This window comes from Nipponia nippon, unplaced genomic scaffold (assembly GCF_047370975.1).
Source record: "Nipponia nippon isolate SJK-2023a ecotype South Korea unplaced genomic scaffold, ASM4737097v1 scaffold_9, whole genome shotgun sequence".
In the NCBI taxonomy this organism is placed as follows: Eukaryota; Metazoa; Chordata; class Aves; order Pelecaniformes; family Threskiornithidae; genus Nipponia; species Nipponia nippon.
Window position 1 is genome coordinate 23161850 of NW_028262413.1, and position 17374 is coordinate 23179223.

Sequence of the window (17374 nt, forward strand, 5' to 3'; positions counted from 1 at the left end):
ACATTTGGACACACAAGATGCTGTGACATACTTCATGTGCTGAGAACAATGAGCATAATGCTCAGAAGTTCACTGAAACTGATGTACCTGTACAGCACACATATAAAAGGAAAAAGGATTCTTCATCTTGAAGAAATCATCACCTGTAAATCCTGGCAAGTGCCTGAACACAATCTCTATCCCTTCACTTACCTCACAAAATGCAGTTTGCAATCCCACTGACACACTCTTAAGAGTCTCCTTCTGAACTTTTTAAAGAATAAAGCTTTGGAAGTTTCCCAGCTCCCTTTCAAAAGAATTTACAGATTCATGCACCATCACATTCTATGATGATTCAATACCTGACATTGCCCAGAGGGGAAACAAGGCTATTAATGAAATGTCACAATCTGAGGACTTGAACAGCCATAATCAAAACCAAGATACATGGGACACTTGGGAACTGTCTGAGCTATCAATAGAATCAGAGTGACTCAGCAGAAGGTAATGAGAATCTTCAGTTCTGTATCAATACTGGAGATAAAATGCAGTGGGGGAATGAAACAATCACACACAGTAAAAGATCATGCCCAGAAGTGCTGCCTGGAGTTCTGTGCAGTGCTCTCTTTTAGAACTCACTGCTAAGAAACTGCAAGTCATCTTACAACCAGCCAATATATAAAAAAGGTTTATCTCTGTTCAAGTCCATGCAGCAAGATCACTTAGATGTGTTTCAAATAGCAGTCTCTATTCTTTTCTATTCCTGATGTTTGTTTTTCATTTTCAGCCTCCTACTGCTATGGCATGTGACTAGAAGCATCTGACAATTTCCAGTGCTTTCATTCATCCCTGCACACTGCTTAAGTACTTTTTCCATTCACCTTTTTTCTTACACCCTCCTGCAATTGACTCAAAAGACTGTATTATCAAGCCTGAAGTTCACTGATCATTGACTGCTTAAGGCTTAATTACTGTGCAAAAAAATGAGCAAACACCAAGTCTTTTAAATGTCAGCCAAACAGTACCAGCACCTTTCTCCCCACCCCAAGGATGTTAACGTTTTCAAATCTTCTAAAAAAAGCAAATTGATATATCTTCCTACCCAGTCTACTTCAAGAGCAGTAAAAGCTGCAGAGATCCTATGACTTACATACTTCCAATTGGTTAAAATCTTCTGTAAAGGCCTATTAACTTTTTACAAAGTTAAAAAACCAAACCTAAAAGTTTTTATAGCGAAACCTGGCCAATCCATACTTAGTGTTGTAATGCACAGCCTCACGTGATGGGATAAAAAAAACTTTAATTATCTGCAATGTTACAACATATTATATGATGAACCACTGACCTATTAATCCAAACAAAACAGATCACAGCATTGCTAGCTGAAAAGGAGGGCTGAACTCATTCAAGCTGTAGGAGACTGTGAAGCAAGGTCTATGGCAGCACACTGAAATATCTATTAGCTCTTCAGAAGCTACAACATTTTCATAGAGAAATCCTGAAGTACTCTGTAGAAAATTTCAAAAACTTACACAAATACTGTGAGCTGCCAACAGCAGTTTAAAGAAAAATAGGAATAAATTCTGGCACTTAGTATCTTTCATCCAAGTGTTCTGAGGAGCTTTATAAGCACTAGTACCAAAAAAGATTTAAGTAAATAATATCCATTCTAGGGCAGGGAAACTGGCACACCAGGCATCAACTGAGCAGTGAAGAAAAGCTACGAATTTTAATGCCAACCACCTAGCTGTCCTTATCTTCCGATTATGATAGCTCTAATGAGATCTGTGTAACTCCAGTAATGTGAATAGAGAGTTTAAGCAGTATATTATTTGTTACCCTCTATTGTAATATTCACGGTTTTCTACAGCCACATGGGAGTGTCCAAAGAAGAAAGTATTTCAATAAAGAAACTTGAGAAAGTTATTTTATACAAATTTTAAACAACTCCATACATGGGAAAATTAACAGTCATAGGCAGAAATACAAATATTATTATAATTTTATGATAAATAATGAATATTTATTTAGCATAAAAATATTCAGCACATTGTTTTTTAGTATCAAAGTTTTTATGAGATCTACTGAACAAATTTCAGGCCCTGCCTGTGTTAAACAGGTAACTCATCTCACGCTGCTTGTTACTTCTAATTCACATATGACAAGTTTTACAATACCTACGATTAGGGCAGGAAGAAATTTGAATTTGTTGTAACACCAAAAATGGATCAGGATTAAGCCACCATATTTTTCAACAAGAAAGGAATCCAGTCCATTCTCTTCAATAGCTTACTACCATATATATACAAATAATTATATTTCTTCTTTTCCCCTGAAGCTGTTTAACTATGAAGACATCACCTTTTAAGTACTCCGACATGAACAGGCACCATGAGCAGCTTATTTTTTCACTGAAGAGTCAGTATCAGACACCAGTCTTACTTATCTGATACAAGAAAAATAATCCTGGTTCAGCGGCTATGTTTCTACCAAATACAGGGAGAAAAGGATGAAATGCTGTACTTACTTGTTAAAAAGGTTCAGTCCAATCCTATAATGGCGTTTCCTGATAACATCATTACTGAAGGCAGGGGAATCCCAGCTGTTGCGAGTTTCTTTGTGGTATGTTTGTTTGCTCAAGGTTTGCTCCCTTAGGCTGTCTCTAGAAGAAGACTCTGAGCTGCAATTTATTGTATCATTAGAGTTGGAAGTGCTGTTGATGCTGTCATTGTCTCCATCAGAATAATCAGACTCTGATTTGCTTTGCCTGTTTGCTGTGCCATTGATAGCTAAATGACTATCTATAGGCCTAGCCCTATGTCTTGCCTCCTGTTCCTCTCGGGATATAATCTTGGCAGGAATACTGTGAGGGATGTGCTTTGGGCTTCCTTGTTGACTAGTGATCCCTCGGTCATACGCATTTTGCCTCTTTAATGAACCTCTCTCTGAGCGATCACTCAAGTCCACTGAACTGTCACTGGGTGGCTCTATAGTTAGCAATGGTAGATGATCCATTCTCATCCTCTGTTCCTGACATTCCAGTGACGGGGTACTCCTGCAGCTCGTATCAGTGTCTATCTTATCATCTTTGTGGGTCATGGACCAGTACTCTTGAGAAGAGTTCATGGACCGGAGCCTCAAATCAGATTCTGTGCTGGATGGTCTGTCTACTGACTGGGAAAGTGGAAGCGGTGGCGATAACTCTTCCTCATCAATATATAATGTAACATCACTGTATGACGCTGTCATCTCATCAAGCTTCCTGTGATCCACGTTGTGAATTGCTGGTTTAGTTTGAGCACAACTATCCCTTTCCATTTCACGACTTCTGACTTGATCCGGAGTCTGGACTTCATCAGAATGTAGACTACGGCAATTCAGTGCATCATCAATGGACTCTGCAAGGGATTTCACTTGCCTGGAAAAAGCATCCTCCAGTTCTGTTATAGCATCAGCAAAATCAGTAGATGCTGCTGGAGACTTCATTGTAGCTGACTCTCCAAGGTCATCGCATTCAGACTGTACCAGGGATCCCAGCTTTGACCCATCATTTGTAACAGAAACTTGTTTTCCTTCAAAGTAAGAGCTGTGGACTTTCTCAGGTCCTTCAAAGGAAAACTGCATTCTCATATTGGACAGTACAATGCGTCTTGACATACGATTTTCAGACATAGAACTTCTAAGACGCTCAAAATTTTTGTTCATCTGATACTGGCGAAAAGCTGTTTGTATAGTACGAGCAGCATGTCTAGTTATGAGACGGCCTCCATATTTCCGTTCTAGCATTTCCACCTGTGAAAGGGTAAACACAATTACTTTGTAGCTTGATGCAGGTTAGAACAAGGTTAAAGTATAACAAAAAAAATCTATTTTAACAACTTTAATTTTCAGAAATTTTTCAAAGTATATACTGTTTTTGAAAGTAAAAACTCAAAGCTCCAGACTAAACTTCACAAATAGTGAACCAAATAGACATTTGCAAGTTCCACCATAAAAACACAGACAAAAATATGGCTCTGTGAATACTGTCATCATTCTTTCTCTGTAGGGACAGCTGTAGAGAAGTGAAATCCAAGTATAATGCAAATGACCATATTTTGGGAGTAAATTCTATAAGTGGCCATCACCTTTCCAGGCATGAATTGCTTTCTACATGAATAAAAACCAGGTAGCATCATTTCACCCAGGCCTGATATCAAAGCAAAACTGAGCCTCCCAGACCATATGCTTCCAGAGAGGTTTCTCTCATAGAATATCCACATACACAGTCTTCCTCAAACTAAGAATATATTTCAGATTTTCTAAATACAAATTAGAATCTATTTTCATTCCTATAATTACACTCAAGATTGCCAGTGTTTCCAATTAACAGAATGAATATGCAAAATAAACACATTATAAATGCTATCAATTTAACCTAGTGAAAATGGCATGTCAATACTTCTGGAATACTCATTAGATATTTTCAAACCTTCCCTTCCAAAACATGAAAAGCATCGCTTATTTAAAAAACACTGAACAAGATGACTAACTAGTTTTATTTCAATTTTTTCCCAATATTTAATTTCTGTTCTGACCAGTCTTTGCTGGATCCATATTATTCACAAACACAAAACATACATCACAAATCAATATGTTTAGTACTACAATTAAAACCACCATTTTTCTGGCAGCATTTTTGTGTAAGTCCATGCAATTTTCATAATACTCCAATGATTCAAAAGTAATTTCTCCTCACTTGCAAATCCAGGTACCCTTTTCATTAGAAAAAAATTTTAAAATCCATGTTTTAATTACTTACATTACATGCACGTGCACACACAACCTCTCTTCCTCATACTTTGGAGATCTTTCCAAGTAATTGTTAAGTTCAGATACTGAAGTGCAGAGGGGCTTCATCCCCCTTGTATGGAAGGAACTAAACACTACTAAAAATATTTTCTAGTCCATTATGTCTACCATTTGGGACTAGTTGACGTATTTCTTTCAGTGCTATTGCCTGGTTCAGCAGCTCCCATTCCCCTTCCACATTAAAGATGATCTCCTTTTTGCCTCGGTGTTTTTAAATATGAATCGCTAATTTTTTATTTTTTTTTTATTCTAGATGCAAAAAATATTATGCACAGTTATTGGCATAACTGAGGAGGCCAACTTCTCAGATGGGCTCAGATCAGGATTACTGCTAAGGAAGTGTTCTTTTGAGTGTATCTTGAAACTTCTTTTAACTAAGCTCAAAAAGCTGTGACTGATCTCTGAGCTGGGAATCTATAAATCTGCAAAATTTTCTATAGTTTGTCTTTAAAAAAATTGTTCAGCCTTTCACCCCCAAATAGAGGCTTATATTACCCCCATATTTGCATGTGTCAAAGAGGCTATGAGGTTACTCGTAAAGCATTCTGAAGATTAAAAAAAATTAAGAACAGTGTGCCACTGTTGCCACACATTTGCTACTATTTCTATCTGCAGTATACGTTAGGTCACATGTGTTTAAATAACTTATAAGAGATTATTTTGCTGGACTAGTCTCAAAACAAGTGATGAACTGTTAGTTTAGTTGTCCTCTCAAAATTAAATGTCAAATCTAAAGAAAACAAAACTGGCATAGCTGGTGTGAAAGAATAAAACAAAAACTAATATTCTATAAAATAAATTATCTGGACTTTATTCTTGCAAACAGGCTGTCGTTCTTAAGATTTACACAGAAAATTACATGATCATTGATTATCATAAATTACGGGGTTTTGGTGGGAATTTTAATTGAGAGTATTTTGGAATTTTCCTAGAAGATTTACTAGACTTGTGACTGGTATTTCTAATAAATTTTAGTGCATATTTAATGCACATTGTCTTTAGGTAAAGCCTTGGACGTTTTCCTAAATAGTTTTTAAGTAGCTTCTGAGATTTCAATGAGAGCTTTTCAAGACGAGTAAGCAACTCTTTGGTATCAAGCTTCCTTTATGTATCATTGTCACTTTTTATTGTGTAGGACTCCCTGAACAAATACAAAATAACATCTGCAGTCCTCATTCTCTATCAAACCGGCATAAAAGGACAGATGGAATTAGGCTCTGTGGAATATCTGCAGTGCAAGAGACCTCTTTAGTAAGCTTAACACTCTATATCAATCCCTTATGAGACATCTAGCAAAAATGACTGCCAAAGGTGGAAAAGGAAGTAACGTTTTAGATCTCACAAGGAGGTCCAATTTAATAGCACAGCTGGCATGATCTAGATCAACAATCGGGAAGTTGGTATGTCCCCACTCCAATACAGAATTTGGTGAGCATAAAGACTAAACTAAACTCATACTTGCTATCGCAAATATTGGCTTCAAGTCAGAGCTCAAGCTCTGTTCTTCCAGGTCTCTCATTATATGATTCTCCAACCTGAAATTTTAGAACAACAAACAGATGGCAAGGGAGACTTAGCCCCTATAAATTTTACCAACTATCAATGTGTGGTCCAACATCAGGAGTAGTTCGCTTCCTGTCAGCGGAATTTTGCCTGCTTCCACTTTTGCCATGTTAACATACAAGTTGGAGTGACTATGCAATATACCACAATGATTCACAGTAAGCAAAATATTCTGTGGCAAGAAAGATCTTTAACACACACGCACGCACGCACAAAAAAACAAAAGCAAAAAACAAACAAAACCAAAAACTACACCAACCAAAAAACATTGATGTATTGGCTACTGTTCATCTATCAGTGAAATGCAGTGCATCCTGCATATTTGCTTACTTTAACCTATTATAGCATCATTTTCAAGTAATAAATATGAACTTATATGGCAACAAACATCTTTCAAATAGGACTACATTCAGAATAAAGCTTAAAAGGAATGGTTGAGGCTGACTGTCTTACAGAAGTGCCTGTTTAGGGACAAAGGCTTTGAACATCTACATAGCTTCCATCCAGTTCTTTGCAAAGCATATGGGAGTTTTGCCTACTTGAGTAAACCCAATTAAGACCTTGAATTCATCCCACAGATACGAGAGAATATCAGTTGCAGTAAGTTCTTCCCTTCTTTCAGCAATAACAAAGATATCCAGGTTTCAAAATGACTCATTTTGTTAGAAAAATTTTTTGCATTATTACATTCTAGTACATGAAATCACAATTCCTAGTAGAACTGCTTTTACTTTTAACATATCTTTTATGTATTTCTTCAGGAAAGGGGGAAGGTGTATGGGACACAGGGATGAAACAATAAAAAAAAAAAATAAAAGAGCCAAAAACCGCAGAAATGCTGATGTGTGACTATTTTGAAGTAAGCTGATCGCAGGAAGAGAAGGTGTTTTCAGTGTCACAACTGAAGTGACGCTAGAAAAGATTTTTCCCAGCTTACAGACACGTTGCCAATGTCATAAATTAGGTAACAAAGCTCAAATACCTGCTTATCTTGTAGGTCTGAAGAGAGTTCATAGCTCTCAGAAAGTGATCTTGACCTTTTAATAGCTTCTTCCTCTGCTTGTTTTCGCAGTATAGATGTTGAGTGCTGAAGTTTCGGCCTCCGAGATCTTTGTTGTCCAGGCGAGACAGAATACAGACCGTAAGCAGAATGATCGTAGTGGTCTGGACTTATAGCTGAACTGTGTGTTATAGGTCCTTGATGGTAAGCAGATGGGCTATCCAAAGATGTGCCAGTTTCACTGCTTGGAGCTTCACCCTCAACACTAGACAGAATGAAAAGACAGGAAAATCCTCAGGTGAGCACTGTATACCAAAATTCTCAGCAACAAATAGCACAGTTTTGCTTAGTATCATTTTATGTAGACATCCAGCACGTTTGTTCAAATTCAGACGCGGTGAGTACAGGGTAATGTGGCTTTCATGTCAAACACCATAGTGTTCACTGTAATCTAAGTAAGTCTCTATTTCTGTTTCAGATGTCATCTTTAGAGCATGAGTCAAGCACAAGAACGGAGATTTCAAGCATTATTTAACTTCATACTTAAAGATATACAGATACTTACTTAACTTCATAGTAATTACTAATAACATCCTGAGTAAGTCACTCAGCAACTACTGTGTAAAATAAATGAAAACTTTTAATTTCTGATAAGACTGCTCATTTCCAAGTTGTTCTACTTCAAAATGACAGATGCTTATTTGTGTCTTTCCTTGCTTTGACAAATAAAAGCAGTACTTTCTTACTGTTCTATTACAGTTTGACATAAAAGGATTACTTTCATCTTAATCAAAGGAGATTTGGGATTTAATGGATCTTGTGAGCTACTGTATTTCTAGAAACTGAAGCTGGGGAAAAGTACCTACAGGAGAAATCTCATTTATTTCTCTGTTAGTGAAAGATTGCTCCCATGGGATACTTTTGGCATGCTTTGTCGTAAAGCACCCCAAGGGATTGTGTTTCTAGCTAATGAAAGCAAAATAGTTTCAGGTAGGGAAAACACAATAGGAGCTATCTGGCAAATAAAGCACTTCGTTTTCACGTTAATGCTGTTATTGCTAACGAATAAAGGAAAGAAAAAAATCTTTAATATAAAGGAGTTGTACACAATAGGAAACATTTTAAAACTGAGTCCTAGTCAAGGTTTATCCTGAAGTACTGATGACTAATAGTAATTTGTATTTGTTTTATATCTACGGTAGGGCATTCTCACATTGCAATGGCGTATGCACTTTCACTCTTCCACAGTATGTCTTTTTCATATGTTTCACATAAATATTTACTATCTGCCTCATCCTGTGTACACAGAGCATTGATAGAAAAACAAAATTTTACTTTTTTTTTAATCACTCAAAAGACTAGTAAACACTCCACACATGCATGAATACAAGCATTTGCAGTACTTCCCCTACCTTTTGCTTTAGGAACAGGTACATCCAAACTCTAAAGGAGTATAATTCCACATTCCCACCATGCCCTGTATTTCTTATTTTGCTTTCATCTACATGTATATGAACGTAAAAAATAAAGCCCTCCTGCTGTCTCTCAGAAATGAAATGCTGTGACCCTTGCTGCACACACATACCACAGCAGTCCCTTCAACAGTTCAAAGTACAGAGTGATTTCTGAAAGAATGTTCTCCACTGGACCACAGTGCCAGAAGAGATCAAGGTTAACACTGGCAAAACTCTCCTAGCTTGAACAGTGTGTACTTTTTAAAGTGAAGGAGGAAAAAGCCCCTTAGATTTCTCAAAATGTTTCTATAAACATGTAAAACTGAAAGCAAGTCCTCTTTCTTTGCCCATCAAAATATGACTCTACCCGAAAGGTATTTTCAAACATACTTTACCCAAGCTGGAAATATTTTGAGTGTGCACACATCACTTTTTCCAAAAAGGAAGCTGACAGGAAACTAATCCCTTTCCCTCTGTGATACAGCTGGCGTTCAACTTAAAAATGATAAATTATCCAGAGTTTTGCTAGTGACATTGATACTCCACCCATTAAAAACAAACAAATCATTCTCTCTGAAGTATCCATTAAAGAAATTACTACGATACTGAACTGCTTCACATTCTCTCTTTAAATACTAAAATACATTTCTCTGTTCTGCTAACTGTGAGGCCACACTATTTGGTACATCACAGGTTCCTGATCACAAGCTTATCTGTAAAGTACTTTTCATACAAGTATGGTAAATTTGTTTTTAACAGGAAGTCAGGAATTATCATTATTTCCCCCTTCTTAGGTTCTGTGACTTCTTTTGCCTTCGTCGCCCTTAAATTGTGAACTACTTAATAACCCTTCCACATTGATTATAATCTCATGTTGACATTTTAATAATGATACCTTCAATGGATCACTTAACCTCTTCATCAACAAAAAGCATACTGCCCTAATCAGAAAAAATTGGAAAGGGGTCTGCCTGAGGCTCTGATTAAAGTTAGGGGTTCGTTCTTTATTTTTAGTTTGTCTCTCGTACTTTTTCCATAAATATGATCCTTGACTGACTGTAACGCTTGATCTCATTTTGCTCATAGGCCTATTCCCTGCCATCACATCTGACCTTTGAAGCAGGGAAGTAATTACAACAGGCAGCCTCCTACACAACCCTGCAACAGCCTTTTAAAGCAAACAAGTGTGCAGTCAGTAGTGCGTATTTGAAGGCTTTCTCCCATTCAGCTCTTCCTTGTCCGTTAAGACCAGCTGAAGCTTCATATGAGTTATTTCATAAAAATGAAACTCCAATGACAAAGAAAAGCAGCTTTCTTTCTACTTCTTACTCCTTTACATGTGTTTGGAAAAGAAAAATATTTCAACAAATATCACTGGTGTGAAGCTTTAAGGATGACAAGATGTATTGCTCCACTAGGGAGGAAGTGCACATGGAGCATCATGGAACAAGAGTGTGGAATTGAGAATCATCCTGTCTGTGTCTATTTTGAAAGACTGTATGCTAAAAAGGGTACCTTTGCTTCAAAACAGACTCAGAACATGAGCCATTCACTGCAGGGTTGCAAGGGTGATTTTTATCTATCCACTTATTAAAAATGCCAACACACAAAAATGTCAGGGATTCTGCTCCAGGTTTGCAAAAAGAATTACAGTAAGTCCCCCTATGACTAGGGGAGTAGTTAGACACTCCTCTAGCATGACTTCACTTCCAGTAGCCATCCTGCACACATTGTCTTTCTCAGATGGGTGAGAAACTAAGTACATTAAGTACACTGCAAAAATGGACAATGTAACACTTGACCCAGTCCCAACTGGAATTAGAAGGAACTTATTAGTAAAGGTTTCTCTTTTGAGGCATCCACCACCTACTATACACGCCCAGTAGAATTACTGATCATTTCAGTGCTTAAAAAAAATCTAGTGGATTAATTTGGTTCATCTCCCTGCAATGTGCAATGGCATATTACTAGGGAGATCGGCAACATGTTGAGTATTCCAACTGTGTAACATTAGGAGAATGCAAAACAGTTGAAATTAACCTTTCATTTTTAGAACTCCAGTTGTTTTATCACGCTCCTGTTTCAGCAGAAAATAGACATTCATTATCTGTCAAGCCAGAAAAAGAGAAAGTTGCTTGCCAGTATTTTACAAAGAAGGAGAGAATGGAGCAGCTAAAGAGTGAAAATGGAAATTAAATATTTAAAAATAATTAGTACTATTAATATGACTTTGCATGAACAAAACTTTTAAAACAGAGCCATGGAAAAACTTTGGGGTTTTGTACATCTAAACTACTTTTTTGAAAGAGTGGCCAGCACTGACTGAATCAGTATTTTATTAGAAATTGACACTGGAAGTTTCTTCCTGCATAAACCTCAACTTGTAACACTGTTACAAACACCCCAAAACACCACTGTATCAAGTAACAATAGGGAAGAAGAAAGGCTTACAGAAAAATGGAAATAGATTGAGTACGGTATTTTTAACATATCTCAATGGACCTGTAAAACCATTGGTGAAAAGCAGATTAATTTACTTTTTCTAATGACTACAAATGAGCACTAAATACCAAACATAGATGGATTCAGGCATTTTCTTTTCTTCTGTGTATGTATGGCTCTAGACTTCCTGCAAGAGCTAAGCCACACACTCTGCAAACACTTTTAAATTAAAATACATCAGCTGAAGTGACATATGTGCATGCAAGTAGGATCTGTTGGCTTCATCAGCAGGGCAGTGAGATAAGGGTCATCCCCGCAGTGCAGCTAACACTGTATTTACCCATGATGCACACTGCGCTCTAACAGCAACAGAATCAAAGCTCGCTGCTCTGTCTGAATCAAAGACTAATGCCGATGTGCAGGCAGTAGCTGCCAAAAGCTGCTTTTCTAACTAATTTGCCTAGATGTCAAAGCTGAGTAACATGGTGCATGGCTGTATCTTTGGACTAAAGTAGCATAAAATAGATCCAAGCTGACAAAACGTGAAGTAGATGTTGTTGCTAGCTAGAAAAAGGTTGTGTTTTTTAACAGTTATTTCCCACTATTCAGGTGATAAGTTCATTTCAAGAATGACTTAATAAGAAAAAGCTCTGTCTCCTTCTTCCCTCTGTCTAATCACCATGTGTAGTTGTGTGGTTAGCCATGAGCGAAACAAAACATTTCCTCTCTGAGCATTTTAGCAGCATAAACCTGGCAGGTCTTTTCTTCCCCATCTCTCATTTTATACCTTCCGTTATTAATTCTGATCACAAAGGCTGTAATTGGTAACCAGTACACTAAAACCACTATAATATTTTAAAACAACATATTATTCAGGATGTTTGAATAGCTACTGTTGTTGTTTGATTTATTTTTCATTTTTATATTCACACCTTTCTTTTCCTTCAAACCTTGCCAAACTATTATCTCAGCAAAGCCAAAATTAAGCACACTAAAGACAAAATTTTGAAAAACATGAAAACTTCAACATTTGAGCTTAAAATGGGAACTGGAAAGAGTCCTCAAGACCTAAATTTCAGTAAAGAACAAACCCCAAGCTTTTCTGTGAGTACAGACTTACTTGTTCCACTGACAATAATGGCAAAATTACCAGAGAAGCTGCAGGTTTGGATCCATAGGCACAAGCATTTACCTCTCAGAGTGACTATACTATTAAAGAAAGAGAGATGACAGCCAGAAAAGCAGAAATTCCCTTTTTACTGAGGCCCAGTACCTTATCCTTAAAACTACGTGCATATAAAGAAGTATATAACAGTAACATCAGATGCAAGGAATTATTCAGTCCCACTCGCTCCAGAAACCTCACAGTTTACAAGCAGTGAAGTGTCCTGCTGCATTTGTAGGACTAAAATACAAAAATAATGAGAACATATGCTTACAGAAATCATCCAAATGTTCAGACCAGTATGTTGCAGATTTAGTTTGGAACTAAAAGCAACAAAGAAATTCAACATGCTTCTAAATACTGTAAATGCCAAATCAAAACTGCATGCAACATTTTAAAATAGAACCAAAAGACCCTCCCAGCAAAACAGAGTAAATACTTGAGAAATTATTTTACCAATGAACATTCTCTGAAATCACTAGTTATTTCCATCATTCATTTAGAATGGACTTTCAACAGTGTAATATACAGACATGAAATTGGAAACAGGCCCTAACAACTGGATGGTACACACATGGAAACCAATCAGCATTACATTCATCCTGTAAAAAATTTGGTCTGGAAATAGAGAAAAGTATGACAATACAGGAAGTTTGTGCTACATTTTAAAGATTTTTGCATAGCATTTTAGATCCTTAAAAGTATGAACACAAGTTCAAAGATACAGAGAATAAATTCCTTTTCTTCTAAATTCTGGAAAGTATGCACAAGTAATATGAATACAGTAAGAAAAACACAACTTAAAATTCTAGTCAGCACAAGATGATAAAACAACTCAGCTTCGCCATGACACTACAAGTGCTCCGTTCTTTAGGAAGCAGGCAGTTTTTAAAGCATGACTGTGGCAGAGTATCACTTGCCAGAGACACCAGTCAGAATTCCAGGTAGTCTGCATACCCGGAATTCAAATTTAACTTAATGAAGTATTTAAGTTTATTTTATTTGTTGCAACAGTGAAGCATCTGCATGAGAATTTTCATGGAATTCCTCAATCCTTCTCTAACTTGCCTACTTTCCCCTGAATCCATGTCATTTATTCCCCTCTTCAGGAAAAATGCATGTAAACCTGGTTCCCTTTAAGTCATATCTACTGATAGAACAACTCAGCAAGCTGATTTTCTTCCTTTGCCCCAGAAACTTTTCTGTCCATAAACACGAACATGACACCTACGGACTCTGCCATATGATTTTTGAGATGGATTTAAATGCAAACCAAAGAGTGAAGCTTTTTAAACCTCATTTCATAAACACGATTCCGAGTAAAACTTCTGCCTCACTCAAAAATAAATATCGTACATAAGCAAGCCCAAATGCCCAGGAAGGAAAAAGTGCTAATCATCTGTTTTATGCCAACTATCTCTTTTTAAAATTTGGAGATTAAAAAAGTCAACCTCTGATCGTAACTCCTAATTATAGATACCCACTTGAAACAGATCCAAATTCTCTACCTAGCTCAAAGAATGCAGACCAGAAGTCGCCCGCAGAACTAACTCTGAGTAACAGAGAGAAGCACGATAGCAGCTGCTAGAGCAGCTGGTATGGTCAGACATTTCCAACATGAAGCCTGAAAAAAAAACATTTAAATGGCAAAAATGTTTAGGTCAAATCTAGGCATTCCACACAGGAACAAACCTCTACAAAAGTTTATTTCTTGCATATTAACTTTGTCTTTACAAGTGCAACGAAGTCCTAATTTGAACATGAGATTTTAAATGACAGTTACAAACATAACACTGCTAACTAAAACTATGACTCCCTGTATACAACTTAATCTGAACATAAGCATTCATTTGACACAAGGGTACACCCCACTGCTTCAAAGTTGGCTTACATTTCAGCACCTGTGGTGCTTTCTGCTATAAACTAGGTGGTGTATTTAATTAAAGCTCTGATGTATGCATTGTACTATCTCAAATTCCTCTCCATAAGAGTTCTTAATGTAAGTTCTTAAAATGCAAAACCAGCCATATGTAGTTCATACAAGCTAGTTTTTTAGCATTCCCCCCCAATACTCCCCAAGGGAGTGCGAACATTTGAGCAGAAGTATATTATTAGTACAATTTGCAACAGATTAGAATCTAGTTTTTATTGCCATGTCTGTTTTGTACTGTCTAGTAAACAAAAGTCAATTATATTAAGAACTTATACAAATCCTCAAATTCAACAAATGCAATAACATTAAGAAATCAATCTACCTTCAAATATACACAGTCAAAAGTTCAAAGCCATTATGATGGACAACAGCATTCACACACACTGATGAAAGCTTTGATACAGGAAAGAAATATTGACCAACTTGTTTTGCTTAGAATGCACTCTCAGCTGTTTCTGTTAAAAACAAATGAAACCTTTGAATGCACATCAAAGTAATGTCCCAGGTAATTCGTCTTACTGAAGTTAAATATCATTGCAAAAAAAATCCAGACAAAATTTGCATGTGTCTCAGAAGCAAACACTAACAAAGCAACCACTTCATTCTGTAATGTTCTGTGTAATAGACTGCCAATAACAGCCAGCTTAAGTTAAAACACAGTCTGATGACCATTGACAGAGCGACCAGAGTTCCACAGACAGGTACTACTATGTGCACTGCAAACCTTCATTTGCTCTCTGGTCCAAGTCCTGGATTCAAAATTACAGAAAAAAACCCCAACATCTACTCACTTGGATGCTACCAAGTTTTAATTCTCACTAAATAACCTCATAAAAGGCAGTAACAAAAATGTTTTTTAAAAAAAGGCATTTTGACCCACACTCCTATATGCCATTAGTAGTAGCAGAAAACCGGGGAAGAAAGATGAGAGATTATTTCCTCCGCACCAAAACGAAATGTAGGAATTAATGAACTGTCTCTACCAAAATGAAGATGCATACAAGCAAGATGAAAAGAGAACCAAACAAAAATCTACCCAACTTCTCCATTTTAGGGAATAACCTTCATAATAAATATAAGAACTAAGAACATCCATTTGAAAAGGGCTTCCTTGAGATTATCTTCAGCTTCCAAGGAGGAGAAGGAAGGTTAAACATCTCACACATCACCTTTGTCTAAGTCAAACAGTGGCAGCATATTGGCTAGCAGACATAAGTATTTACTACAGAAAGGTCAAACAAGCAAACGAACCCTCACCCAGTACCCCTTTAATGCCTTACGAAGCCTATCTGCTAAAGACAAAGCTCTATTTTATTTTCATTAATTAGCAGCTGGAAAGCAACAGAGGAGACTGACAGCATCAACAGAACTTGAGTACAGCTTACAAATGTTAGCTTCTATCTCAGGTAAAGACAGAGAACGTCATTCTCTGCTAATCTGTGTTAATCACCACCCAGCATATGTTTATTCAGCAATGACTGTATTCCATACTTCAAACTCTTTAAAAAAAATCAATAAAATGTTATTAGAAGATGACTATGGTAATAATTTGAAGCTTGTGGCTGGAAGAAGAGTTCTCAAATTAATCAGACCAATTTTAGAGTTTTTAGAGGGTTTTGTATGGTCAGCTCATCCTCGTGATGTGTCAGCATAAAACATACTAACATCAGAAAAAGTCACGTATGCTTCAGAAGGATGCTTACCTTCTTATAGGGACTAAAGCTAAAAATTTTTAGGTGTAACTGTGGTATCTGACCATTTAACAAAATCTGTGAAGGTCTACCTACTGCTGCAGACTTTGTCCTGTTCTGCCTATGTAAACTCTTACACAAGAGGATAAGCTTCAGAAATCTATGGAGTTTCTCAATGCAGCTATGGGAGAATTTGACCTCAACTATTTATTATTTATTCAGATATATCACTCAGCAACTGGAATCCTCTTATTTAGCATATCTACACTACATACTACATGTATTTAAGATAGTAAGATATTAATACACATTCTACCATTTATATCATGACATGACCTTTATACAATGCTAATTTTAAAAAGGAAGATTTAGTTTCTGCAGCTGAGAAAAAACAGATTTACATGCACAGCTGAAGCAGCATTTGATATAATGCAAAAATCCTTGGCGTCCTATACCAGCCATCCTTGTATTTCACCTCTGTTGTGGCTTCAGCTGTTCCATCAAGCCCACCAGAGGAAGAGGTGATACAGAATGGCACTGCTGAGAAACCAGCTTGCTGGCAACTAGGTTCTGTAAGAGACTAAATACTAGTTTCCTCTCCCCATTCAGTCCTTGGTGGATAATACTCTTCTGTCCTCTCTTATATACTATATATCATAAACATGAATTAAAGATCCTTAATGAAATCCCGTTTATTGAGTAAACAAAATGCTTCAGGCATTGAAATTTCATACCTAGAACAAAACTATATTCTCATCTTAGATCAAGTATATTTGATAAAGCCTATCATTCGACTCATTTTAAGGTTTTGCCCCTTTACTATTAGAAATAATTAAAAATAAGATGGAGTGTAGAGAGCTGGGAATAATTTTTGAGCAGGCCAGCCTTTCCCTTCAAGGATATCTGTGTGCCTGGGCAGAGGGAAATTAAGAATCATCATAAACCAAAGAGCGTGCAGAGGGTCCACACAGCAGAAATTACAACAAAACCACCTTTTTGTATTGGACACTATATCGGGTAAAGTCACAGATCACATCACAACTGTATTCATTTAGGCCATATTTTCACTTAAGTAGCAAATGAATGTTATACAAAAAGACCTACTTAAAACAACCAAGGGATTCCATTTCAATTAGTTAATAATATATTGTTATTATCTAATGAGGTGTGCTTTAAAACAATGTCACTGATAAACATGAAATACTTTGTTCTCTCACTTGGATTTAAGAAGTAGTTGGCTAAAGTTCTCCCACTTTTAAAATCAGAAAGAAAGGGATTGTTCAACTTTTAGTGGTT

The 17374-nt window shown here is 36.7% G+C and overlaps 1 protein-coding gene across 11 annotated transcripts in view; it reads right to left on the bottom strand.

Annotated features, from left to right (window-relative positions):
• Nucleotides 1–17374, bottom strand: part of IQSEC1 (IQ motif and Sec7 domain ArfGEF 1) — a 355322-nt gene that overhangs the window by 47801 nt on the left and 290147 nt on the right. For all 11 annotated transcript variants that reach the window (XM_087743584.1, XM_087743583.1, XM_009464893.2 and 8 more), the window contains 2 exons: nt 7376–7658; nt 2507–3771 (listed from right to left, as the gene is read on the bottom strand). In XM_087743584.1, coding sequence (XP_087599710.1) covers nt 2507–3771; nt 7376–7658 — 1548 coding nt within the window. The remainder of the gene's footprint in view (nt 1–2506; nt 3772–7375; nt 7659–17374) is intronic.